We start from the raw sequence: 25302 nt of genomic DNA on the forward strand, positions 1-25302 counted from the left end.
TTTTGGGGGAAATTTGGGGCGTTTCGGGGGCGTTTCGGGGGTGGCGGGGCCATGGCCGCCCCCGCCAGCGCGCAGAGCGCCAGCAAGACCTGGGAGCTGAGCCTGTACGAGCTGCACCGCACGCCGCAGGTAGCGCTCCCCGAAAACACCGGATTTCGGGCAAAAATGGGGATTCCGGGCGAAAAACGGAATTCTGCGGGGGTGGGAACTGGGAGGGAAGCCCGAAAATTGGGAGTCGGAATAAGGGGGGAAGGCGGAATTTGAGGGGAAAGAGGGAAGTTTCGGGGGTCGGAAATTGGGGGGAAAATTTGAAATTTGTGGGGTTGGAATTGAGGGAAAGCCTGGAAATGTGGGGGTCGGAATTGAGGGGAAATCGCGAAATTGGGGGAAACCCGAAATTTGGGGGGAGAAAGGGAAATTTCGGGGGTCGGAAATTGGGGGGAAATGGAAATTTGGGGGGGAAAAGCGAAAGTTGTGGGGTTGGAATTGGGGGAAAGCCTGGAAAGGTGGGGGTCGGAATTGAGGGGAAATGGCGAAATTTGGTGAAAACCGAAATTTGGGGGGAAAAAACCGGAATTTGGAGGGAGGAAAGAAATTTGGGGGGAAAACATTAAAAATTGGAGGGGTCGGAACTGGGGGGGAAAAGGCGAAAATTGAGGGGAAAAAAAACCCCAAAATTGGGGAGGAGAACCCTAAAAACTGGGCGGGAAACCCCAAAACTGGGGGGAAACCCCAAAATTGGGGGAAAACCTGAAATTGGGGGGGTCGGAACCCTGGAGTTTGGGGATAAAGCCCCAAAATTGAGGGGGGAAATCCGAATTTTGAGGGGGAAATCCCGAAATTTGGGGGTCAGAATTGGGGGGAAAGCCCCGAGTTTGGGGAAAAAAAACCAAATTTGGGAGAAAAACCCCAAAAAGGGGGAGGGAAACTCCGAAATTTGGGGGGAAACTCGAAATTGGAGGGTCAGAGCCCCTGAAATTTGGTGTTAAAGCCCCGGAATTTGGGACAAAAATCGAGAATTTTGGGGGAAATCCCAAAATTTGGAGGTCAGAAGTGGGAGGAATCCCCGAAATTTGGGGGGAAACCTCAAAATTGTGAGGGGAAAACCCCGGAATTTTGGGGAAGAAAACATCAAAACTGGGGAAATCCCAAAATTGGGATGGAACCCAAAATCTGGGGGGAAGAATCCAAAATTGGGGGGAAATCCCCAAAATTGGGGACTGGGAATTTTAGGGGAAAACCCCAAAATTTTGGGCTCAACTGGGGGGAAAAACCCCAAAAATTTGTGGGTCAGAACTGGGGAAAAAACCCCAAATTTTGTGGGTCAGAATTGGGGGGAAAACCCCAAATTTTGTGGGTCAGAATTGGGGGGAAAACCCCCAAATTTGGGACTCCGAGCTGGGGGGAAACCCCAAAATTTTGGGCTCAACTGGGGGGAAAAACCCCGAAATTTGTGGGTCAGAACTGGGGGAAAAACCCCAAAATTTTGGGGTCAATTGGGGGGAAAAAAACCAAAATTTGTGGGTCGGAATTTGGGGGAAACCCCCAAAATTTTGTGGGTCAGAATTGGGGGAAAAAACCCAAAACTTGGGGGTCAGAATTGGGGGGGGGGAGGGGAACCCTGCAAATGGGGGGAGAGACCCCAAAATTGGGAGGGAAAACCCAAAAATGAGGGGTCAGAAATGTCCCCACGTGTCCCCAAGGTGTCCCCAAGGTGTCCCCAATGTCCCCAAGGTGTCCCCGTGGACATCCCCAGGGTGTCCCCAAGGTGTCCCCAATGTCCCCAGGGTGTCCCCAGTGTCCCCAGGAGGCCACCGTGGATGGCACGGACATCGCAGAGCTGATGGCGCTGGCACAGCAGTGTCCCCATGGGTGTCACTGTGTCACTGTGTCCCCATGGGTGTCACTGTCCCCGGGCTGTGTCAGGGTGTCACTGATGATGTCACTGATGTCCCTGTCACCCGCAGGAGGCCATCATGGACGGCACGGAGATCATGGAGCTGATGGCACTGCACTGTGTCACTGTGTCACTGTGTCACTGTGTCCCCATGGCTGTCACTGTCCCCGGGCTGTGTCAGTGATGTCCCCATGGGTGTCACTGTCCCCAGGCTGTGTCAGGGCTGTGTCACTGATGTCCCCATTGTCCCTGTCACCCGCAGGAGGCCATCATGGACGGCACGGAGATCATGGAGCTGATGGCACTGGCACTGTGTCACTGTGTCCCCATGGGTGTCACTGCCCCCGGGCTGTGTCAGGGTGTCCCCAGTGATGTCCCCGATGTCCCCATTGTCATTGTCACCCGCAGGAGGCCATCATGGACGGCACGGAGATCGCGGTGTCCCCGCGCTCCCTGCACTCGGAGCTGATGGCACTGCAGTGTGTCACTGTGTCACCGATGTCCCCATGGGTGTCACTGTCCCTGGGCTGTGTCAGGGTGTCACTGATGATGTCACTGATGTCACTGATGTCCCTGTCACCCGCAGGAGGCCATCATGGACGGCATGGAGATCGCGGTGTCCCCGCACTCCCTGCACTCGGAGCTGATGGCACTGCACTGTGTCACTGTGTCACTGTGTCCCCATGGGTGTCACTGTCCCCGGGCTGTGTCAGGGTGTCACTGATGTCACTGATGTCCCTGTCACCCGCAGGAGGCCATCATGGACGGCAGGGAGAACATGGAGCTGATGGCACTGCAGTGTGTCACTGTGTCACTGTGTCACTGTGTCCCCATGGGTGTCACTGTGTCAGTGATGTCCCCATGGGTGTCACTGTCCCCGGGCTGTGTCAGGGTGTCACTGATGTCACTGATGTCCCTGTCACCCGCAGGAGGCCATCATGGACGGCACGGAGATCGCGGTGTCCCCGCGCTCCCTGCACTCGGAGCTGATGGCACTGCAGTGTGTCACTGTGTCACTGTGTCCCCAGGCTGTGTCAGGGTGTCACTGATGATGTCACTGATGTCACTGATGTCCCCATTGTCCCCATTGTCCCTGTCACCCGCAGGAGGCCATCATGGACGGCACGGAGATCGCGGTGTCCCCGCGCTCCCTGCACTCGGAGCTGATGTGCCCCATCTGCCTGGACATGCTCAAGAACACCATGACCACCAAGGAGTGCCTGCACCGCTTCTGCTCCGACTGCATCGTCACGGCCCTCAGGAGCGGGTATGGCATTGTCACTGTCATTGTCATTGTCACCTGTGTGTGTCACTGTCACCTGTGTGTCACCTGTGTGTCACCTGTGTGTCACTGTCACCTGTGTGTGTCACCCTGTGCCTGCACCGCTTCTGCTCCGACTGCATCGTCACGGCCCTCAGGAGCGGGTATGGCATTGTCACTGTCATTGTCATTGTCACCTGTGTGTGTCACTGTCACCTGTGTGTCACCTGTGTGTCACCTGTGTGTCACTGTCACCTGTGTGTGTCACCCTGTGCCTGCACCGCTTCTGCTCCGACTGCATCGTCACGGCATTGAGGAGCGGGTATGGCATTGTCACTGTCATTGTCACTGTCATTGTCACTGTCACCTGTGTGTGTCACTGTCACCTGTGTGTGTCACCCTGTGCCTGCACCGCTTCTGCTCCGACTGCATCGTGACGGCCCTCAGGAGCGGGTATGGCATTGTCATTGTCACTGTCATTGTCACTGTCATTGTCACTGTCATTGTCATTGTCACCTGTGTGTCACTGTCACTGTCACCTGTGTGTCACCCTGTGCCTGCACCGCTTCTGCTCCGACTGCATCGTCACCGCACTGAGGAGCGGGTATGGCATTGTCACCTGTGTGTCACCTGTGTGTCACTGTCATTGTCACCTGTGTGTGTCACTGTCACCTGTGTGTGTCACCCTGTGTCTGCACCGCTTCTGCTCCGACTGCATCGTGACGGCCCTCAGGAGCGGGTATGGCATTGTCACCTGTGTCACTGTCACCTGTGTGTGTCACTGTCACCTGTGTGTCACCTGTGTGTCATTGTCATTGTTACCCCTGTGTGTGTCACCCTGTGCCTGCACCGCTTCTGCTCCGACTGCATCGTCACGGCCCTCAGGAGCGGGTATGGCATTGTCATTGTCATTGTCACTGTCACCTGTGTGTGTCACCTGTGTGTCATTGTCACTGTCACCTGTGTGTCACTGTCATTGTCACCTGTGTGTGTTGTGTGTCACCTGTGTCTGCACCGCTTCTGCTCCGACTGCATCGTCACCGCCCTCAGGAGCGGGTATGGCATTGTCACTGTCATTGTCATTGTCACCTGTGTGTGTCACTGTCACCTGTGTGTCACCTGTGTGTCACCTGTGTGTCACTGTCACCTGTGTGTGTCACCCTGTGCCTGCACCGCTTCTGCTCCGACTGCATCGTCACCGCGCTCAGGAGCGGATATGGCATTGTCACCTGTGTGTCACCTGTGTGTCACTGTCATTGTCACCTGTGTGTGTCACTGTCACCTGTGTGTGTCACTGTCACCTGTGTGTGTCACCCTGTGCCTGCACCGCTTCTGCTCCGACTGCATCGTCACCGCGCTCAGGAGCGGATATGGCATTGTCACCTGTGTGTCACCTGTGTGTCACTGTCATTGTCACCTGTGTGTGTCACTGTCACCTGTGTGTGTCACTGTCACCTGTGTGTGTCACCCTGTGCCTGCACCGCTTCTGCTCCGACTGCATCGTCACGGCACTGAGGAGCGGGTATGGCATTGTCATTGTCATTGTCACTGTCATTGTCACTGTCACCTGTGTGTCATTGTCACCTGTGTCACTGTCATTGTCACCTGTGTGTCATTGTCATTGTCATTGTCACCTGTGTGTCACTGTCACTGTCACCTGTGTGTGTCACCTGTGTCTGCACCGCTTCTGCTCCGACTGCATCGTCACCGCGCTCAGGAGCGGATATGGCATTGTCACCTGTGTGTCACCTGTGTGTCATTGTCCCCTGTGTGTGTCACTGTCATTGTCATTGTCACCTGTGTGTGTCACCGTCACCTGTGTGTGTCACTGTCACCTGTGTGTCACTGTCACTGTCACCTGTGTGTGTCACCTGTGTGTCATTGTCATTGTCACCCGTGTGTCACTGTCACCTGTGTGTCACTGTCACCTCTGTGTCATTCCCCAATCCCATTTTCCCCCGTTTTTTCCCCATTTCCCCAGGAACAAGGTATTTCCCACCTGCAGGAAGGAGCTGAGCTCTCATTGCCCAATTCCCCCTGATTTTCCCCCAATTTTCCCCTGATATTTCCTCTGATTTTTCCTCAATTTTCCCCCATTTTTCCCCAATTTTCTCCCTGATTTTCCCCCAATTTTCCCCTGATATTTCCCCTGATTTTTCCTCAATTTCCCCCCATTTTTACCCAATTTCCCCTGATTTTCCCCCAATTTCCCCTGATTTTCCCCCAATTTCCCCTGATTTTCCCCCAATTTTCTCCCTGATTTTCACCAATTTTCTCCCTGATTTTTCCCCCATTTTCCCAATTTTTCCCCATTTTTTGCCATTTCTCCCCCATTTTTCCCTCATATTTCCCCCATTTTTTTGCCATTTTTCCCCCATATTTTCCCCGTTTCTCGCCCAATTTTTTTCCCCGTTTTTTTCCCCATTCTTTACATTTTTCCCCCATTTTTCCCCAGGAACAAGGAGTGTCCCACCTGCAGGAAGAAGCTGGGGTCCCATTTTCCCCCTGATTTTTCCCCATTTTTTCCCCGTTTTTTTGCCATTTTCCCCCCATTTTTTCCCCGTTTTTCCCCCGATTTTTTCCCCGTTTTTTCCCCCATTCTTTACATTTTTCCCCCGTTTTTTTCCCCAGGAACAAGGAGTGTCCCACCTGCAGGAAGAAGCTGGTTTCCAAGCGTTCCCTGCGCCCCGACCCCAATTTCGACGCGCTCATCTCCAAGATTTACCCGAGCCGTGACGAGTACGAGGCGCACCAGGACCGGGTGCTGGCCAAGCTCAGCCGCCTGCACAACCAGCAGGCCCTGAGCTCCAGCATCGAGGAGGGCCTCAAGATGCAGGCCATGCACAGGTCCGGGCACAAATCCCGAAATTCCCGAAATTTTCCGGGATTTTGGGGCGGTTCTGTGGGGTTTGGGGTGAAAACGGCACCAAAAACGGGGAGAAAATGGCCCCAAAATGGCACCAAATGGCTCAGGAATGGCCCCAGATCCATGGGAATTCCTGGAATTCCTGTTCAGGTTCAGGCCATGCACAGGTCCAGGCACAAATCCCGAAATTCCCGAAATTTTCCGGGATTTTGGGGCGGTTCTGTGGGGTTTGGGGTGAAAACGGCACCAAAAACGGGGAGAAAATGGCCCCAAAATGGCACCAAATGGCTCAGGAATGGCCCCAGATCCATGGGAATTCCTGGAATTCCTGATCAGGTTCAGGCCATGCACAGGTCCAGGCACAAATCCCGAAATTCCCGAAATTTTCCGGGATTTTGGGGCGGTTCTGTGGGGTTTGGGGTGAAAACGGCACCAAAAACGGGGAGAAAATGGCCCCAAAATGGCACCAAATGGCTCAGGAATGGCCCCAGATCCATGGGAATTCCTGGAATTCCTGATCAGGTTCAGGCCATGCACAGGTCTGGGCACAAATCCCGAAATTCCCGAAATTTTCCGGGATTTTGGGGCGGTTCTGTGGGGTTTGGGGTGAAAACGGGACAAAAATGTGGTAAAAATCACTCAGAATTGGCATCAAATGCCTCAGAATTGGCCCCAAATCCATGGGAATTCCTGGAATTGCTGATCAGGTTCAGGCCATGCACAGGTCCGGGCAAAAATCCCAAAATTCCCAATTTTTTATGAGATTTTGGGGCGGAAATGGCTCAAGAGTGGCTCCGTTTTTCCCCTAAATTCCGGTGTTTTTTCCTATTATTTTTCCCTAAAATCCCATTCTTTTCCCCATTATATTTTCCCTAAAACCCCATTATTTTCCCCATTATTCCGCATTATATTTTTCCCTAAAACCCCATCATTTTCCCCATTATTTTTCCCTAAATCCCCATTATTTTCCCCATTATATTTTCCCTAAAACCCCATTATTTTTCCCTAAAATCCCATTTTTTCCCCATTATATTTTTCCCTAAAACCCCATTATTTTCCCCATTATATTTTCCCCTAAAACTCCATTATTTTCCCCATTATATTTTTCCATAAAACCCCGTTATTTTCCCGATTATTTTTCCCTAATACCCCATTATTTTCCCCATTCTATTTCCCCAAACCCCATTATATTTTTCCCTAATACTCCATTATTTTCCCCATTATTTTCCCCATTATATTTTTCCCTAAAACCCCATTCTTTTCCCCATTTTTTTCTCTAAAATCCCATTCTTTCCCCCATTATATTTTTCCCTAAAACCCCATTCTTTTCCCCATTATTTTCCCCTAAAACCCCATTCTTTTCCCCATTATATTTATCCCTAAAACCCCATTATTTTCCCCATTCTTTTTCCCTAAATCCCCATTTTTTTCCCCATTCTATTTTCCCCTAAAACCCCATTATTTTCCCCATTATATTTTCCCCTAGAACCCCATTACATTTTCCCCTAAACCCCATTATTCCCCATTACATTTTCCCTAAATCCCCATTATATTTTCCCCTAAAATCCCATTATCTTTTTCCCTAAAACCCCATTATTTTCCCCATTCTTTTTCTCTAAATCCCCATATTTTCCCCATTATATTTTCCCTAAATCCCCATTCTTTTCCCCATTATATTTTTCCCTAAAACCCCATTATTTTCCCCATTATTCCCCATTATTTCCCCCATTATTTTTCCCTAAATCCCCATTATTTTCCCCATTATTTTCCCCATTCTATTTTCCCCTAAAACCCCATTATTTTCCCCATTATTTTCCCCATTCTTTTTCCCTAAATCCCCATTATTTTCCCCATTCTATTTTTCCCTAAAACCCCATTATTCCCCATTCTTTTTCCCTAAAACCCCATTATTTTCCCCATTATTTTCCCCATTATATTTTTCCCTAAATCCCCATTATTTTCCCCATTATATTTTTCCCTAAATCCCCATCATTTTCCCCATTATATTTATCCCTAATACCCCATTATTTTCCCCATTATATTTTCCCCATATCCCCATTATTTTCCCCATTATTTTTCCCTAAATCCCCACATATTTTCCCCATTATATTTTCCCTAAATCCCCATTATTTTCCCCATTATTCCCCATTATTTTCCCCATTCTATTTTCCCCTAAATCCCCATTATTTTCCTCATTATTTTCCCCATTATTTTTCCCTAAATCCCCATTATTTTCCCCATTATTTCCCCCATTATTTTTCCCTAAATCCCCATTATTCCCCATTATTTTCCCCATTATTCCCCATTATTTTCCCCATTCTTTTTCCCTAAATCCCCATTATTTTCCCCATTATTTTCCCCATTCTTTTTCCCTAAATCCCCATCATTTTCCCCATTCTATTTTCCCCTAAATCCCCATTATTTTCCCCATTCTTTTTCCCTAAATCCCCACATATTTTCCCCATTCTATTTTCCCCTAAATCCCCATTCTTTTCCCCATTCTATTCTCCCCGTTTCTGTCCGGCAGGGCGCAGCGGGTGCGGAAGCTGGCGGCCGAGTCGGACCCCGCGGGGTTCTCGGGGGGCGAGGAGGGGCTCGAGGCGCTGGGGACGCCCCCGGAGCCGCCGGGGCCCAGCCGCAAACGCTCCCGCGCCTCCGACGACTCGGGGCCCGACCCCGAGGCCGAGCCCGCCCCCGAGGGGGCGGGGCCGGGGGGCGGGGCCGGGGGCGTGGCCGGGCCCGGCGGGCGGGGCAGCCCCGAGGCCGAGGCGGAGGCGGGGAGCAGCGAGATCGAGCTGGTGTTCAGGCCACACCCCCTGCTGGTGGAGAAGGGCGAGTACTGCCAGACACGGTGAGTGCCTTCATCATCCTCATCATCATCATCATCTTCATCATCTTCATCCTCATCTTCCTGTGCCACTTCCTGTTCCTGTTTCTGTGCCACTTCCTGTTCCGGTTCTTGTACCACTTCCTGTTCCCCTTCTGGCCACACCCCCTGCTGGTGGAGAAGGGCGAGTACTGCCAGACACGGTGAGTGCCTTCATCATCATCATCATCTTCATCCTCATCTTCTTGTTCCACTTCCTGTTCCTGTTTCTGTACCACTTCCTGTTCCCGTTCTTGTACCACTTCCTGTTCCCCTTCTGGCCACACCCCCTGCTGGTGGAGAAGGGCGAGTACTGCCAGACACGGTGAGTGCCTTCATCCTCCTCATCATCATCCTCCTCATCTTCACCCTCATCGTCATCTTCCTGTTCTGGTTCCACTTCCTGTTTCTCTTCCGGCCACTCCCCCAGACATGGTGAGTGGCCTTCATCATCCTCTTCATCTTCATCATCATCTTTTTCTTCATCTTCTGCTTCCTCTTGCACAATTCCCATTTTCCCACGGATTCACCCCAATTTTTCCCTGATTTTTTTTCCATAAATCCATTAAAATCTTGCTCATTCCCAGTGCTTTTTTCCTGTTTTTTCCCTTTTTTTCCCCATTTTTTTGCCTCTTTTTTCCCAGATTTTTTCCCGACCCAGAATTCCCATTTTCCCATGGATTCACCCCAATTTTTCCCTGATTTTTTTTCCATAAACCCATTAAAATCTCACTCATTCCCACTGTTTTATTCCTGGTTTTTTTCCATTTTTTATCCTGTTGTTTTGTCTTTTTTTCCCATTTTTTCCCCAAATTTTTTCCAATCCCCCCTCACACCCCAGAATTCCCATTTTCCCCTGAATTCACCCCAGATTTTCCCCTTCCCAGGTTCGTGAAGACCACCTCGAACGCCACGGTGGATCACCTGTCCAAGTACCTGGCGCTGCGCATCGCCCTGGAGGAGGCCCCGCCCCCCGGGGCTGACCCCGCCCCCTCGCTGGGTGACGTCAGCGAGAAGCAGTACACCATCTACACCACGCCCGCCGCCGGCGCCGCCTTCACGGTAACTTCCGGGACCGGAAACGGGGGGGCGGGGCCTGGCAAACATGGCCGACAGCGCTGCCGGGGGTGGCGGCACCGGAACTTCCAGGGGAAACAGGAAGTGGGACCGGAAATGGGTGGGATGGGCCTGGGGAGCATGGCCGCCGTCACTGCCACTAATGGTGGCACTGGAACTTCCGGTAAAACCAGGAAGTGGAGCCGGAAGTGGGTGGGAGGGGCCTGGACAACATGGCCGCCACCACTTAACCGTGATGGCGGCACCGGAACTTCCAGAGGAAACAGGAAGTGGAACCAGAAATGGGTGGGAGGGGCCTGTGGAACATGGCCGACATCACTGCTGGTAATGGCGTTATGGAAACTACCAGGAAAACCCGGAAGGGAACCGGAAGTGGGTGGAGATTGGGTGGGAGGGGCTTGGCCAATATGGCCGACACCACTTCCTGTAATGGTGCCACCAGAACTTCCAGGAGAAACTGGACGTGAACCGGAAATGGGTGGGAATGGGGCCTGGGCAACATGGCCGACAGCACTTCTGTAATGGCGGCACTGAATATTCCGGTGGAAACAGGAAGTACAGCCGGAAGTGGGTGGGAGGGGCCTGGGCAACATAGCTGACATCACTTCCTGTGATGGGGTCTCTGGAAGTAGAACCAAGAAGGGAACCGGAAATAGGAGGGAGGAGACTAGGGAACATGGCCGACATCACTGCCAGTAATGGCGGCACTGCAACTTCCGGGGGAAACAGGAAGTGAACCGGAAACGGCTGGCAGGGGCCTGGGAAACATGGCTGCCACCACTTCCTGTGATGCGCCTCTGGAAGTTCCGGTAGAACCAGGAAATGCAACCGGAAGTGGGTGGGAGGGGCCTGGGCAATATGGCTGGCACCAGTTCCGGTGATGGCGGCACCGGAACTTCCGGGGGAAACAGGAAGTGGTGCCGGAAGTGGTTATTTTGGGATATTTCCGGGATAATTTTTGGGTATTTTGGGGCATTTTTGGGGTCCTGACCCTGATTTTTTGGTCCCCCCAGCGCCTGAACGGGTCCTGGGGTTTTTTTGGGGTGGTTTTGGGGTTTTTGGGTATTTCTGGGTTATTTTGGGGTGGGTTTTGGGTGATAATTGGGTTATTGCGGTGGTTATTTTGGGGAGTTTTTTTACTCTTTTTGGGGTATTTCTGGGGTTATTTTTGAGGTTATTTTGGGATATTTCCGGGGTATTTCTGGGGGTAGTTTTGGGGTAATTTTGGGGCATTTTTGGGGTCCTGACCCTGATTTTTTGGTCCCCCCAGCCCCTGAACGGATCCTGGGTTTTTTTGGGGTGGTTTTGGGTTTGGTTTTTTTTTGGGTATTTCTGGGTTATTTTGGGGTGGTTTTTTTTGGGTGATAATTGGGTTATTTTGGTGGCTATTTTTTGGGGTTTTTTTACTCTTTTTGGGGTATTTCTGGGGTTATTTTTGAGGTTATTTTGGGGTTTTTGTGGGGGTATTTTTGGGGGTATTTTGGGGGTAATTTTTGGGTATTTTTGGAGATATTTCTGGGGGTAGTTTTGGGGTAATTTTTGGCCATTTTTGGGGGTATTTCTGGGGTAATTTTTGAGGTAATTTTGGGATATTTCTGGGGTATTTTTGGAGATATTTCTGGGGTATTTCTGGAGGTAGTTTTGGGGTAATTTTTGGCCATTTTGGGGGATATTTCTGGGGTATTTCTGGGGTAATTTTTGAGGTAATTTTGGGATATTTCTGGGGTATTTCTGGGCATATTTTTGGGGTAATTTCGGGTATTTTTGGGGGTTATTTTGGGGGTCCTGACCCTGGTTTTGGTGTCCCCCCAGCCCCTGAACGGGTCTCTGACGCTGGAGTTGGTGAACGAGAAGTTCTGGAAGCTCAGCAAACCCCTGGAGCTCTACTACGCCCCCACCAAGGAGCAGAAATAGCCAAAAACGCCCCAAAATCCAACCTGGGGAACCCCAAAATGCCCCAAAATCCAACCTGGGGACCCCAAAACGCCCCAAAATCCAACCTGGGGACCCCAAAACGCCCCAAAATCCAACCTGGGGACACCAAAACGCCCTAAAATCCAACCTGGGGACACCAAAATGCCCCAAAATCCAACCTGGGGACACCAAAATGCCCCAAAATTCAACCTGGGGACCCCAAAATGCTCCAAAATCCAACCTGGGGACACCCAAAACGCCCTAAAATCCAACCTGGGGACACCAAAATGCCCCAAAATCCAACCTGGGGACACCGAAATGCCCCAAAATCCAACCTGGGGACACCAAAATGCCCCAAAATCCAACCTGGGGACACCAAAATGCCCCAAAATTCAACCTGGGGACCCCAAAATGCTCCAAAATCCAACCTGGGGACACCCAAAACGCCCTAAAATCCAACCTGGGGACACCAAAATGCCCCAAAATCCAACCTGGGGACACCGAAATGCCCCAAAATCCAACCTGGGGACACCAAAATGCCCCAAAATCCAACCTGGGGACACCGAGATCCAACTTGGGGACACTGGGATTCATTTGGGGACCCCGAAATTCATCCTGGGGACACCAAAATCCCCCAAAATTCTATTTGGGGACACTGGGATTCATTTGGGGACACCAAAATCCACCCTGGGGACCCCAAAATTCATCTTGGGCACAGCAAAATCCCCCAAAATTCACACAGGGAACCCAAAATCCAACCTGGGGAACCCAAAGTACCCCAAAATCCAACCTGGGGACACCAAAATGCCCCAAAATTCAACCTGGGGACCCCAAAATGCTCCAAAATCCAACCTGGGGACACCCAAAACGCCCTAAAATCCAACCTGGGGACACCAAAATGCCCCAAAATTCAACCTGGGGACCCCAAAGTACCCCAAAATCCAACCTGGGGAACCCAAAGTACCCCAAAATCCAACCTGGGGACACCAAAATGCCCCAAAATTCAACCTGGGGACACCAAAATGCCCCAAAAGTCAACCTGGGGAACCCCAAAATGCCCCAAAATCCAACCTGGGGACACCGAGATCCAACTTGGGGACACTGGGATTCATTTGGGGACCCCGAAATTCATCCTGGGGACACCAAAATCCCCCAAAATTCAACTTGGGGAACCCCAAAATCCAACCTGGGGACACCAAAATCCCCCAAAATCCAACTTGGGGACACTGGGATTCATTTGGGGACCCCGAAATTCATCCCGGGGACACCAAAATCCACACGGGGACCCCAAAATCCACCTGGGGACCCCAAAATTCATCCTGAGGGTCCCAAAATTCACCCTGGGGACCCCAAAATTCAACTTGGGGACCCCAAAATTCAACTTGGGGTCCCCAAAATCCAACCCAGGGACCCCAAAATCCACGTGAGGACCCCAAAATCTCAACCTGGGGGTCCCAAAATCCAACCCAGGGACCCCAAAATCCAACCCAGGGACCCCAAAATCCAACCTGGGGAGCCCAGATCCAAACTGGGGACCCAAAAATTCACCCAGGGACCCCAAAATCCAACCCAGGGACCCCAAAATCCAACCCAGGGACCCCAAAATTCACTTGGGGGACCCCAAATCCAAACTGGGGACCCCAAAATCCACCTGGGGATCCCCCAAATCCAAACTGGGGATCCCCCAAAAGCCCCAAAATTTCTTTGGGGGATCCCCAAAATTCATCCCAGGGGACCCAAGAGCCAAACTGGGAATCCCCAAATCCAAACCGGGGATCCCGAAATTCACCCGGGGGACCCCGAAATCCAACCCGAGGGTCCCAAAATTCACCTGGGGACCCCAAAATCCACCTGGGGATCCCCAAATCCAACCCAGGGACCCCAAAATTCGCTTGGGGGACCCCAAAGGCCCCAAAATTTCTTTGGGGGATCCCCAAAATTCACCCCAGGGACACCAAACTCCACTTTGGGAACTCCAAAATCCACTTGGGGGATCCCCCCAAAAAAAACCCCAAAATTCATTTGGGGACCCCCCCAAAACCCACTTGGAACCCTAAAATTCACTTGAGGGTCCCAAAAATTCACCTGGGGACCCCCAAAAACCCCAAAATTCATTTGGGGACCCCCAAAATTCATTTGGGGACCCCAAAATTCCCCTCAGGGCCCCTCCCCTCATCAACTCCCCGAGGGGGCGGAGCTCAGATTTGGGTGGAATTTTGGGGAATTTTTGGGAATTTTCGGGAATTTTCGGGAATTTTGGGGTCCCCCGGAGCCTGGGGGGGTGGGGGGACCCCAAACCTCACCCGGACACCCCAAAATTGCCCCAAAATTGCCCAAATTTCCCCTCTCCCCCCCCCCACACCCTCCGCTGTCACCAGCAGCAATAAAGGAACACTCGGAGCCTCCAGGTTTTATTGCAGCCGGAATTTTGGGGGGAAAAATGGGGATTTTGGGAAAAATGGGAATTTGGGGGGGAAAAAAAGGGGATTTTGGGGGGGAAAATGGGGAATTTGGGGGAAAAAATGGGAAGTTTTGGGGAAAAAATGGGAAATTTGGGGGGAAAAAAAAGGGGATTTTGGGGGAAAAATGAGAATTTTGAGAGAAAAACGGGAATTTGGAATTTGGGGAGAATTTCCAGGATTTTGGGGGGTGAATTCCTGGGGTTTTTTGGGGATAACTCCTGGATTTTTTGGGTAAAATTCCTGGGATTTTGAGGGTGAAATTTTGATTTTTTTGAGGCGAATTCCCAAAATTTTTGGGGGTGAAATTTTGATTTTGGGGTGAATTCCTGGAAGTTTTGGGATGAATTCCCAGAATTTTTTGGGAGCAAAATTCCTGGGATTTTTGGGGTGAATTCTGGGGATTTTTGGGCTGAATTCACGGGGATTTTTCCCAGGATTTTTGGGGTGAATTCCAGGGATTTTGGGGGTGAATTCTGGGGATTTTTGGGGGTGAATCCCCGGGGATTTTTGGGGTGAATTCCGGGGATTTTGGGGGTGAATTCTGGGGATTTTTGGGGGTGAATTCCCAGGATTTTTGGGGTGAATTCCTGCGATTTTTGGGGTGAATTCCTGGAAGTTTTGGGATGAATTCCCAGAATTTTTTGGGAGCAAAATTCCTGGGATTTTTGGGGTGAATTCCTGGGATTTTGGGTCCTTCCATCCCCCAATCCCATCATGCCCAGGCAGAATTTTGGGGGGAAAAAAATGGGAATTTTTTGGGGAAAAAAATGGGAATTTCAGGGCCAAACCAGGCCTTGGGATCTGGGGTGAATTCCTGGGATTTTTGGGGTGAATTCCCGGGGATTTTGGGGTGAATTCCCGGGGATTTTTCCCAGGATTTTTGGGGTGAATCCCCAGGATTTTTTTGGGTGAATTCCGGGAATTTTTGGGGGTGAATTCCGGGAATTTTTGGGGGTGAATTCCGGGAATTTCTGGGGTAAATTCCAGACATTTTTGGGGGTGAATCCCCAGGATTTTGGGCTGAATTCCGTGAATTTCTGGGGTGAATTCCGGGAATTTTTGAGGTGAATCCCGGGGATTTTTTGGGGTGAATTCCCAGGATTTTTGGGGTGAATTCTGGGGATTTTTGGGGTGAATTCCGGGGATTTTTGGTGGTGAATCCCGGGGATTTTTTGGGCTGAATTCCGGGAATTTTTGAGGTGAATTCTGGGGATTTTTGGGGTGAATCCCGGGAATTTTTGGGGTGAATTCTGGGGATTTTTGGGGTGAATTCCGGGAATTTTTGGGGGTGAATTCCAGACATTTTTGGGGTGAATCCCCAGGATTTTGGGCTGAATTCCGTGAATTTCTGGGGTGAATTCCGGGGATTTTGGGGGTGAATTCCCAGGATTTTGGGCTGAATTCCGGGAATTTCTGGGGTGAATCCCGGGGATTTTTTGGGGTGAATTCCCAGGATTTTGGGAGTGAATTGTGGGGATTTTCTGGGTGAATTCTGGGGATTTTGGGGGTGAATCCCCGGGGATTTTTGGGGTGAATTCTGGGGATTTTTTGGGTGAATTCTGGAGATTTTTGGGCTGAATTCTGGGAATATTGTGGGTGAATTCCTGGCATTTTTGGGGGTGAATTCCGGGAATTTTTGAGGTGAATTCCGGGGATTTTTTGGGGTGAATTCCCAGGATTTTGGGGGTGAATTCCAGGGATTTTTGGGGTGAATTCCGGGGATTTTTGGTGGTGAATCCCGGGGATTTTTGGGGTGAATTCTGAGGATTTTTGGGGTGAATTCTGGGGATTTTTGGCGGTGAATTCCGGGGATTTTTGGGGGTGAATTCCAGGAATTTCTGGGGTGAATTCCAGACATTTTTGGGGTGAATCCCCAGGATTTTGGGCTGAATTCCGTGAATTTCTGGGGTGAATTCCGGGGATTTTTTGGGGTGAATTCCCAGGATTTTGGGCTGAATTCCGGGAATTTCTGGGGTGAATTCCGGGGATTTTTTGGGGTGAATCCCCAGGGGTTTCTGGGGCGAATTCCGGGGATTTTTTTGGGCTGAGTTCCGGGAATTTCTGGGGTGAATTGTGGGGATTTTTGGGGTGAATTCCGGGGATCTTTGGGGTGAATTCTGGGGATTTTTGGGGTGAATTCCTGGCATTTTTGGGGTGAATCCCCAGGGATTTCTGGGGTGAATTCAGGGGATTTTTTGGGCTGAGTTCCGGGAATTTCTGGGGTGAATTGTGGGGATTTTTTGGGGTGAATCCCGGGGATTTTTGGGGTGAATCCCGGGGATTTTTGGGCTGAATTCGGGGGATTTTGGGCCCCTAGAAGTTGGGTTTGTGCTTTTTGAGCTCCACCATCAGGTGGTGGATGTTGATGAGGTCGGTGCGGGCCGGCAGCGCCCGCAGCGGGGGCTGCTCCAGAACCTTCTGGAAGCGGTGATAGACCTGGATCAGCTGCGTCAGCGCCGCCTGCAGAAAGCACAAGCACAACTCCAAGAGTTTCCCCATTTTTCCCCCTTTTTCCCCATTTTTTCCCCACTTTTTTTCCATTTTTCTCGCATTTTTTCCTGTTTTTCCCCCATTTTTTTCCTGGTTTTTTCCCCATTTTTTTCCTGGTTTTTTCCTCATTTTCTCCCATTTTTTTCCTGGTTCTTTTCTCATTTTTTTCCCCATTTTTTCTCCCACGTTTTCCTGATGTTTTCCTGATTTTTTCCCCATTTTTTCCCCATTTTTATCCCATTTTCCCCCCATTTTTCTCCCATTTTTTCCCATTTTTTTTCCTATTTTTCTCCCATTTTTCCTGATTTTTTCCCCATTTTTATCCCATTTTCTCCCATTTTTTTCCTATTTTTCTCCTGATTTTCTCCCATTTTTATCTCATTTCCCCCCATTTCTCACCCATTTTTTTTCCCCATTTTTCCCCATTCTCCCCATTTTTCTCCTATTTTTCCCCATTTTTCTCCCATTTTTCCTGATTTTTTCCTGTTTTTTTCCCCATTTTTATCCCATTTTCCCCCCATTTTTCTCCCATTTTTCTCCTATTTTTTCCCATTTTCCTCCCATTTTTCCTGATTTTTTCCTGTTTTTTTTCCCATTTTTATCCCATTTTCCCCCCATTTCTCACCCATTTTTCTCCTATTTTTCCCGATTTTTTCCCCACTTTTATCCCATTTTTATTCCATTTTTCCTGGGGTTTTTTCCCATTTTTCCCCACTTTTCTCCCATTTTCTCCCTTTTTTCCCGTATTTTTTTTCCCATTTTCTCTCCAATTTTTTCCCAATTTTCTCCCCTTTTCCCTGGGTTTTTTCCTTTCCCCCCCCACTTTTCCCCCCATTTTCCCCCCATTTTTTTCCTGCCTTTTTCCCATTTTTCTCCCAATTTTTCCTGATTTTCCCCCCATTTTTCCCCTTTCGATGGGAATCAAGAAAAACCCCCAGGAAAACGCGGCGAGAAGCCCCGGGATCGGGAATTTGCTGGGAATTCGCTGGGAATTCGCTGGGAATTCGCTGGGATCCCCACCTGGATGATGCCGGTGCCGATGCGGAAGTTGCTGAAGGATCTCATCACGTCCTGGCTCAGCGCCTCCACCGCACCCTTCCAGCTCCCCGAGAATCCCCGGATCAGCTGCGTCACCCGCGCTGGAATTCCCAATTTTCCTCATTTCCAAGAATTCCAAACATCTCCCAAATTTTTCCCCATTTTTTCCTGGTTTTTCCCCGATTTTTTCCCAATTTTCGCCTGGTTTTCCCCATTTTTCCCCCACTTTTCCCCCATTTTTCCCTGGTTTTTCCTTATTTTTCCTCCATTATCCCACATTATTTTTCCCCCATTTTTCAATTTTTTTTTTCCACACTTTTCCACCAATTTTTTCCCTGAATTTTCCCCGATTTTCCCCCTTTTTTCCTCCTTTTTTCCCCATTTTCCCAGATTTGGGGCCCAGCCCTTCCAGCTCCCCAAGAATCCCCGGATCACCTGTGTCACTTGGGCTAGAATTTGGAATTTTCCTCATTTCCAAGAATTCCAAACATCTCCCAACTTTTTCCCCATTTTTTCCCACTTTTTTTCCTGATTTTCCCCCATTTTTTTCCCAATTTTTGCCTGTTTTTTCCCCGTTTTTTCCCCACTTTTTCCCAATTTTTTCCTCCATTTTCCCACATTTTTTCCACATTTTCTCCATTTTATTCCCCACTTCTCCACCAATTTTTCCCCATTCTTCTCCATTTTTTCCCAAATTTTCCCCAATTTTTCCCACTTTTTTCCCTCCTTTTTCCCCGTTTTTCCCCAGATTTGGGGCCCAGCCCTTCCAGCTCCCCGAGAATCCCAGATCAGCTGCGTCACCCGCGCTGGAAATTTGGAATTTTCCACAATTCCAAGAATTTCCAAACATTTCCCACATTTTTCCCCATTTTTCCCCCATTTTTTCCCGAATTTTCCCCCATTTTTTCCCAATTTGTGCCTGTTTTTCCCCACTTTTTTCCCCGTTTTTTTCCCCCATTTTTCCCAATTTTTCCTCCATTTTCCCACATTTTTTCCCACATTTTCCCCATTTTTTTCCCCACTTCTCCACCAATTTTTCCCATTTTCTCCATTTTTTCCCAAATTTTTCCCCAATTTCCCCCACTATTTTCCTCCTTTTTCTCCATTTTCCCCTGTTTTTCCCATTTCCCTCCCGTTTTCCCCAGATTTGGGGCCCAGCCCTTCCAGCTCCCGGAGAATCCCCGGATCAGCTGCGTCACCCGCGCTGGAATTCCAATTTTCCTCATTTCCAAGAATTCCAAACATCTCCCAAATTTTTCCCCCATTTTTCCTGGTTTTTCCCCGATTTTTTCCCAATTTTTGCCTGGTTTTCCCCATTTTTCCCCCACTTTTCCCATTTTTCCCTGGTTTTTCCTTATTTTTCCTCCATTATCCCACATTATTTTTCCCCCATTTTTCTCAATTTTTTTTCCACACTTTTCCACCTATTTTTCCCTGAATTTTCCCCTATTTCCCCCCTTTTTTCCCTCCTTTTTTCCCCATTTTCCCCAGATTTGGGGCTCAGCCCTTCCAGCTCCCCAAGAATCCCCGGATCAGCTGTCGTCACCCGCGCTGGAATTCCCAATTTTCCTCATTTCCAAGAATTCCAAACATCTCCCCAAATTTTTCCCCATTTTTTCCTGGTTTTTCCTGAATTTTCCCCCATTTTTCCTGAATTTTCCCCCAATTTTTCCCAATTTTCGCCTGTTTTTCCCACTTTTTTCCTGGTTTTTCCCCATTTTTTTCCCAATTTTTCCTCCATTTTCCCACATTTTTTCCCACATTTTTCCCCACATTTTCCCCATTTTTTTCCCCACTTCTCCACCAATTTTTCCCATTTTTCTCCATTTTTTCCCGAATTTTCCCCAATTTTTCCCACTTTTTTCCTCCTTTTTCTCCATTTTTCCTCCTTTTTCCCATTTTTCCCGGTTTTCCCCGATTTGGGCTCAGCCCTTCCAGCTCCCCGAGAATCCCCGGATCACCTGTGTCACTTGGCTAGAATTTGGAATTTTCCTCATTTCCAAGAATTCCAAACATTTCCCAAATTTTTCCCCATTTTTACCCCATTTTTTCCCGAATTTTCCCACATTTTTTCCTGAATTTTCCCCCAATTTTTCCCAATTTTCGCCTGTTTTTCCCCACTTTTTTCCCGTTTTTTTCCCCCATTTTTTCCCAATTTTTCCTCCATTTTCCCACATTTTTTCCCACATTTTTTCCCACATTTTCCCCATTTTATTCCCACTTCTCCACCAATTTTTCCCCATTTTTCTCCATTTTTTCCCAAATTTTCCCCAATTTCCCCCACTTTTTCCCCCCTTTTTTCTCCATTTTCCCCTGTTTTTCCCATTTCCCTCCCGTTTTCCCCAGATTTGGGGCTCAGCCCTTCCAGCTCCCCGAGAATCCCCGGATCAGCTGCGTCACCCGCGCTGGAATTCCCAATTTTCCTCATTTCCAAGAATTCCAAACATCTCCCAACTTTTTCCCATTTTTTCCTGGTTTTTCCCCGATTTTTCCCAATTTTCGCCTGGTTTTTCCCCATTTTTCCCCCACTTTTCCCCCATTTTTCCCTGGTTTTTTCCTTATTTTTCCTCCATTATCCCACATTATTTTTCCCCCATTTTCAATTTTTTTTTTCCACACTTTTCCACCAATTTTTCCCTGAATTTTCCCCGATTTTCCCCCTTTTTTCCCTCCTTTTTTCCCCATTTTCCCAGATTTGGGGCCCAGCCCTTCCAGCTCCCCGAGAATCCCCGGATCACCTGTGTCACTTGGGCTAGAATTTGGAATTTTCCTCATTTCCAAGAATTCCAAACATCTCCCAACTTTTTCCCCATTTTTTCCCACTTTTTCCTGAATTTTCCCCCATTTTTTCCCAATTTTTGCCTGTTTTTTCCCCGTTTTTTTCCCCACTTTTTCCCAATTTTTCCTCCATTTTCCCACATTTTTTCCCACATTTTCCACATTTTTTTCCCCACTTCTCCACCAATTTTCCCCATTTTTCTCCATTTTTTCCCAAATTTTCCCCAATTTTTCCCCCTTTTTTCCTCCTTTTTCTCCATTTTTCCTCCTTTTTCCCCCATTTTTCCCCGTTTCCCCAGATTTGGGGCTCAGCCCTTCCAGCTCCCCGAGAATCCCCGGATCAGCTGCGTCACCCGCGCTGGAATCCCCAATTTTCCTCATTTCCAAGAATTCCAAACATCTCCCCAAATTTTTCCCCATTTTTTCCTGGTTTTTCCTGAATTTTCCCCCATTTTTTCCTGAATTTTCCCCCAATTTTTCCCAATTTTCGCCTGTTTTTCCCCACTTTTTTCCCGGTTTTTCCCCATTTTTTTCCCAATTTTTCCTCCATTTTCCCACATTTTTCCCACATTTTTTCCCACATTTTCCCATTTTTTTCCCCACTTCTCCACCAATTTTTCCCATTTTTCTCCATTTTTTCCCGAATTTTCCCCAATTTTTCCCACTTTTTTCCTCCTTTTTCTCCATTTTCCCCTGTTTTTCCCATTTCCCTCCCCGTTTTCCCCAGATTTGGGGCTCAGCCCTTCCAGCTCCCCGAGAATCCCCGGATCAGCTGCGTCACCCGCGCTGGAATTCCAATTTCCTCATTTCCAAGAATTCCAAACATCTCCCAAATTTTTCCCCCATTTTTTCCTGGTTTTTCCCCGATTTTTTCCCAATTTTTGCCTGGTTTTCCCCATTTTCCCCCACTTTTCCCCCATTTTTCCCTGGTTTTTCCTTATTTTTCCTCCATTATCCCACATTATTTTTCCCCCATTTTTCAATTTTTTTCCCACACTTTTCCACCATTTTTCCCTGAATTTTCCCCGATTTTCCCCCTTTTTTCCCTCCTTTTTCCCCATTTCCCCAGATTTGGGGCCCAGCCCTTCCAGCTCCCCCAAGAATCCCCGGATCACCTGTGTCACTTGGGCTAGAATTTGGAATTTTCCTCATTTCCAAAGAATTCCAAACATCTCCCAACTTTTTCCCCATTTTTTCCCACTTTTCCTGAATTTTCCCCCATTTTTTCCCAATTTTTTGCCTGTTTTTTCCCCGTTTTTTCCCCACTTTTTCCCAATTTTTCCTCCATTTCCCACATTTTTCCCACATTTTTCCCCACATTTTCTCCATTTTTTCCCCACTTCTCCACCAATTTTTCCCATTTTTCTCCATTTTTTCCCAAATTTTCCCCAATTTTTCCCACTTTTTTCCTCCTTTTTCTCCATTTTTCCTCCTTTTTCCCCATTTTTCCCCGTTTTCCCCAGATTTGGGGCTCAGCCCTTCCAGCTCCCGAGAATCCCCGGATCAGCTGCGTCACCCGCGCTGGAATTCCCAATTTTCCTCATTTCCAAGAATTCCAAACATCTCCCAAATTTTTCCCCATTTTTTCCTGGTTTTTCCTGAATTTTCCCCCATTTTTTCCTGAATTTTCCCCCAATTTTTCCCAATTTTCGCCTGTTTTTCCCCACTTTTTTCCCGGTTTTTCCCCATTTTTTTCCCAATTTTTCCTCCATTTTCCCACATTTTTCCCACATTTTTTCCCACATTTTCCCCATTTTTTTCCCCCACTTCTCCACCAATTTTTCCCATTTTTCTCCATTTTTTCCCAAATTTTTCCCCAATTTCCCCCACTTTTCCCCCCTTTTTTCTCCATTTTCCCTGTTTTTCCCATTTCCCTCCCGTTTTCCCAGATTTGGGGCTCAGCCCTTCCAGCTCCCCAAGAATCCCCGGATCAGCTGCGTCACCCGCGCTGGAATTCCCAATTTTCCTCATTTCCAAGAATTCCAAATATCTCCCAAATTTTTCCCCATTTTTTCCTGGTTTTTCCCCGATTTTTTCCCAATTTTCGCCTGGTTTTTCCCCATTTTTCCCCCACTTTTCCCCCATTTTTCCCTGGTTTTTCTTATTTTTCCTCCATTATCCCACATTTATCCCCCATTTTTCAATTTTTTTTTTCCACACTTTTCCACCAATTTTTCCCTGAATTTTCCCCGATTTTCCCCCTTTTTTCCCCTCCTTTTTTCCCCATTTTCCCCAGATTTGGGGCCCAGCCCTTCCAGCTCCCCAAGAATCCCCGGATCACCTGTGTCACTTGGGCTAGAATTTGGAATTTTCCTCATTTCCAAGAATTCCAAACATCTCCCAACTTTTTCCCCATTTTTTCCCACTTTTTCCTGAATTTTCCCCCATTTTTTCCCAATTTTTGCCTGTTTTTTTCCCCGTTTTTTTCCCCACTTTTTCCCAATTTTTCCTCCATTTTCCCACATTTTTTCCCACATTTTTCTATCACATTTTTTCCCCACTTCTCCACCAATTTTTCCCCCATTCTTCTCCATTTTTTCCCAAATTTTCCCCAATTTTTCCCACTTTTTTCCCTCCTTTTTCCCCGTTTTTCCCCAGATTTGGGGCCCAGCCCTTCCAGCTCCCCGAGAATCCCCAGATCAGCTGCGTCACCCGCGCTGGAATTTGGAATTTTCCACAATTCCAAGAATTCCAAACATTTCCCACATTTTTCCCCATTTTTCCCCATTTTTTTCCTGAATTTTCCCCCATTTTTTCCTGAATTTTCCCCCAATTTTTCCCAATTTCTGCCTGGTTTTTCCCCATTTTTTCCCCATTTTTTTCCCCACTTTTCCCAATTTTTCCTCCATTTTCCCACATTTTTTCCCACATTTTTTCCCACATTTTCCCCATTTTATTCCCCACTTCTCCACCAATTTTTCCCCATTTTTTCTCCATTTTTTCCCAAATTTTCCCCAATTTTTCCCACTTTTTTCCCTCCTTTTTCTCCATTTTCCCCTGTTTTTCCCATTTCCCTCCTGTTTTCCCCAGATTTGGGGCCCAGCCCTTCCAGCTCCCCGAGAATCCCCGGATCACCTGTGTCACTTGGGCTAGAATTTGGAATTTTCCTCATTTCCAAGAATTCCAAACATTTCCCAAATTTTTCCCCATTTTTACCCCATTTTTTCCCGAATTTTCCCCCATTTTTTTCCTGAATTTTCCCCCAATTTTTCCCAATTTTCGCCTGTTTTTCCCCACTTTTTCCCCGTTTTTTTCCCCCATTTTTTCCCAATTTTTCCTCCATTTTCCCACATTTTTTCCCACATTTTTTCCCACATTTTCCCCATTTTATTCCCCACTTCTCCACCAATTTTTCCCCCATTTTTCTCCATTTTTTCCCAAATTTTTCCCAATTTCCCCACTTTTTTCCTCCTTTTTCCCCATTTTTCCCCGTTTTCCCAGATTTGGGGCCCAGCCCTTCCAGCTCCCCGAGATCCCCGGATCAGCTGCGTCACCCGCGCTGGAATCCGGAATTTTCCTCATTTCCAGGAATTTCCCAACTTTTCCCAATTTCCCCCCATTTTTCCCTGGATTTCCCCATATTCCCACTGGTTTTATCCATTTTTCCTCAGTTTTTTACCCATTTTCCCCATTTTTTTCTGAATTTTTCTCCACATTTTCCCCCATTTCTCCCCACTTTTTCGTATTTTTGCCCATTTTTGCCCATTTTTGCCCATTTTTGCCCATTTTTGGTGTTTTTCGCCCCATTTCTCCCCCTCCATCCCGCGCAGTTTCTCTCCCCATTCCCATATTTCAGTTTTTGCCCATTTTTGGGTGTTTTTACCCCGTTTCTCACCCTCCATCCCGCGCAGTTTCTCTCCCATATTCCCATAGTTCAATTTTTGCCCGTTTTTGCCCATTTTTTGGTGTTTTTTACCCGTTTCTCACCCTCACATCCCTCACAGTCTCTCTCCCCATTCCCATATTCCCATTGTTGCCCATTTTTGGCCATTTTTCCCCATTTTGCCCATTTTTGGGTGTTTTTACCCCGTTTCTCACCCTCCATCCCGCGCAGTTTCTCTCCCATATTCCCATATTTCAATTTTTGCCCATTTTTGCCCGTTTTTGGGGTTTTTTACCCCATTTCTCACCCTCCATCCCTCACAGTCTCTCTCCCATTCCCACATTCCCATTTTTGCCCATTTTTGGGGTTTTTGCCCATTTTTGGTGTTTTTTACCCCCATTTCTCACCCTCCATCCCGCGCAGTTTCTCTCCCCATTCCCATATTTCAGTTTTTGCCCATTTTTGGGTGTTTTTACCCCGTTTCTCACCCTCCATCCCGCGCAGTTTCTCTCCCCATTCCCATATTTCAGTTTTTACCATTTTTGGGTGTTTTTACCCCGTTTCTCACCCTCCATCCCGCGCAGTTTCTCTCCCCATTCCCATATTTCAGTTTTTTGCCCATTTTTGCCCATTTTTGCCGTTTTTTACCCCGTTTCTCACCCTCCATCCCGCGCAGTTTCTCTCCCATATTCCCATATTTCAGTTTTTCCCCATTTTGCCCGTTTTTGGTGTTTTTTACCCCGTTTCTCACCCTCCATCCCGCGCAGTTTCTCTCCCCATTCCCATATTTCAGTTTTTGCCCATTTTTGCCCATTTTTGCCGTTTTTTAC

The 25302-nt window shown here is 48.2% G+C and overlaps 2 protein-coding genes across 2 annotated transcripts in view; one reads left to right on the forward strand and one right to left on the reverse strand.

The window, feature by feature from the left end:
• On the forward strand, positions 1-14288 carry LOC136570970 (E3 ubiquitin-protein ligase RING2-A-like). The gene is made up of 6 exons (XM_066571389.1): positions 1-129; positions 3004-3164; positions 5790-6005; positions 8552-8875; positions 9778-9952; positions 11780-14288. Exons 1-6 carry the CDS (start codon positions 52-54, stop codon positions 11879-11881), a joined length of 1056 nt encoding a protein of 351 aa, XP_066427486.1. The 5' UTR covers positions 1-51; the 3' UTR covers positions 11882-14288.
• Positions 14277-25302, reverse strand: part of VPS52 (VPS52 subunit of GARP complex) — a 17223-nt gene continuing 6197 nt past the window's right edge. Inside the window, exons 4-5 of the mRNA XM_066571390.1 lie at positions 17854-17972; positions 14277-16803 (exon numbers count right to left, since the gene is read on the reverse strand). Coding sequence (XP_066427487.1) covers positions 16657-16803; positions 17854-17972 — 266 coding nt within the window. The 3' untranslated portion in view covers positions 14277-16656. The remainder of the gene's footprint in view (positions 16804-17853; positions 17973-25302) is intronic.

Source organism: Molothrus aeneus, unplaced genomic scaffold, assembly GCF_037042795.1.
Source record: "Molothrus aeneus isolate 106 unplaced genomic scaffold, BPBGC_Maene_1.0 scaffold_467, whole genome shotgun sequence".
NCBI lineage: Eukaryota > Metazoa > Chordata > Aves > Passeriformes > Icteridae > Molothrus > Molothrus aeneus.

What these genes read in the sequence shown, in the direction of transcription:
- LOC136570970 (XM_066571389.1), top strand. Translation starts at nt 52, where the DNA reads ATGGCCGCCCCCGCCAGCGCGCAGAGCGCCAGCAAGACCTGGGAGCTG. An exon ending in AGCTGCACCGCACGCCGCAG is followed by an intron (nt 130 to 3,003) that starts GTAGCGCTCCCC and finishes TGTCACCCGCAG; the next exon opens with GAGGCCATCATGGACGGCAC. An exon ending in AAGATGCAGGCCATGCACAG is followed by an intron (nt 6,006 to 8,551) that starts GTCCGGGCACAA and finishes TCTGTCCGGCAG; the next exon opens with GGCGCAGCGGGTGCGGAAGC.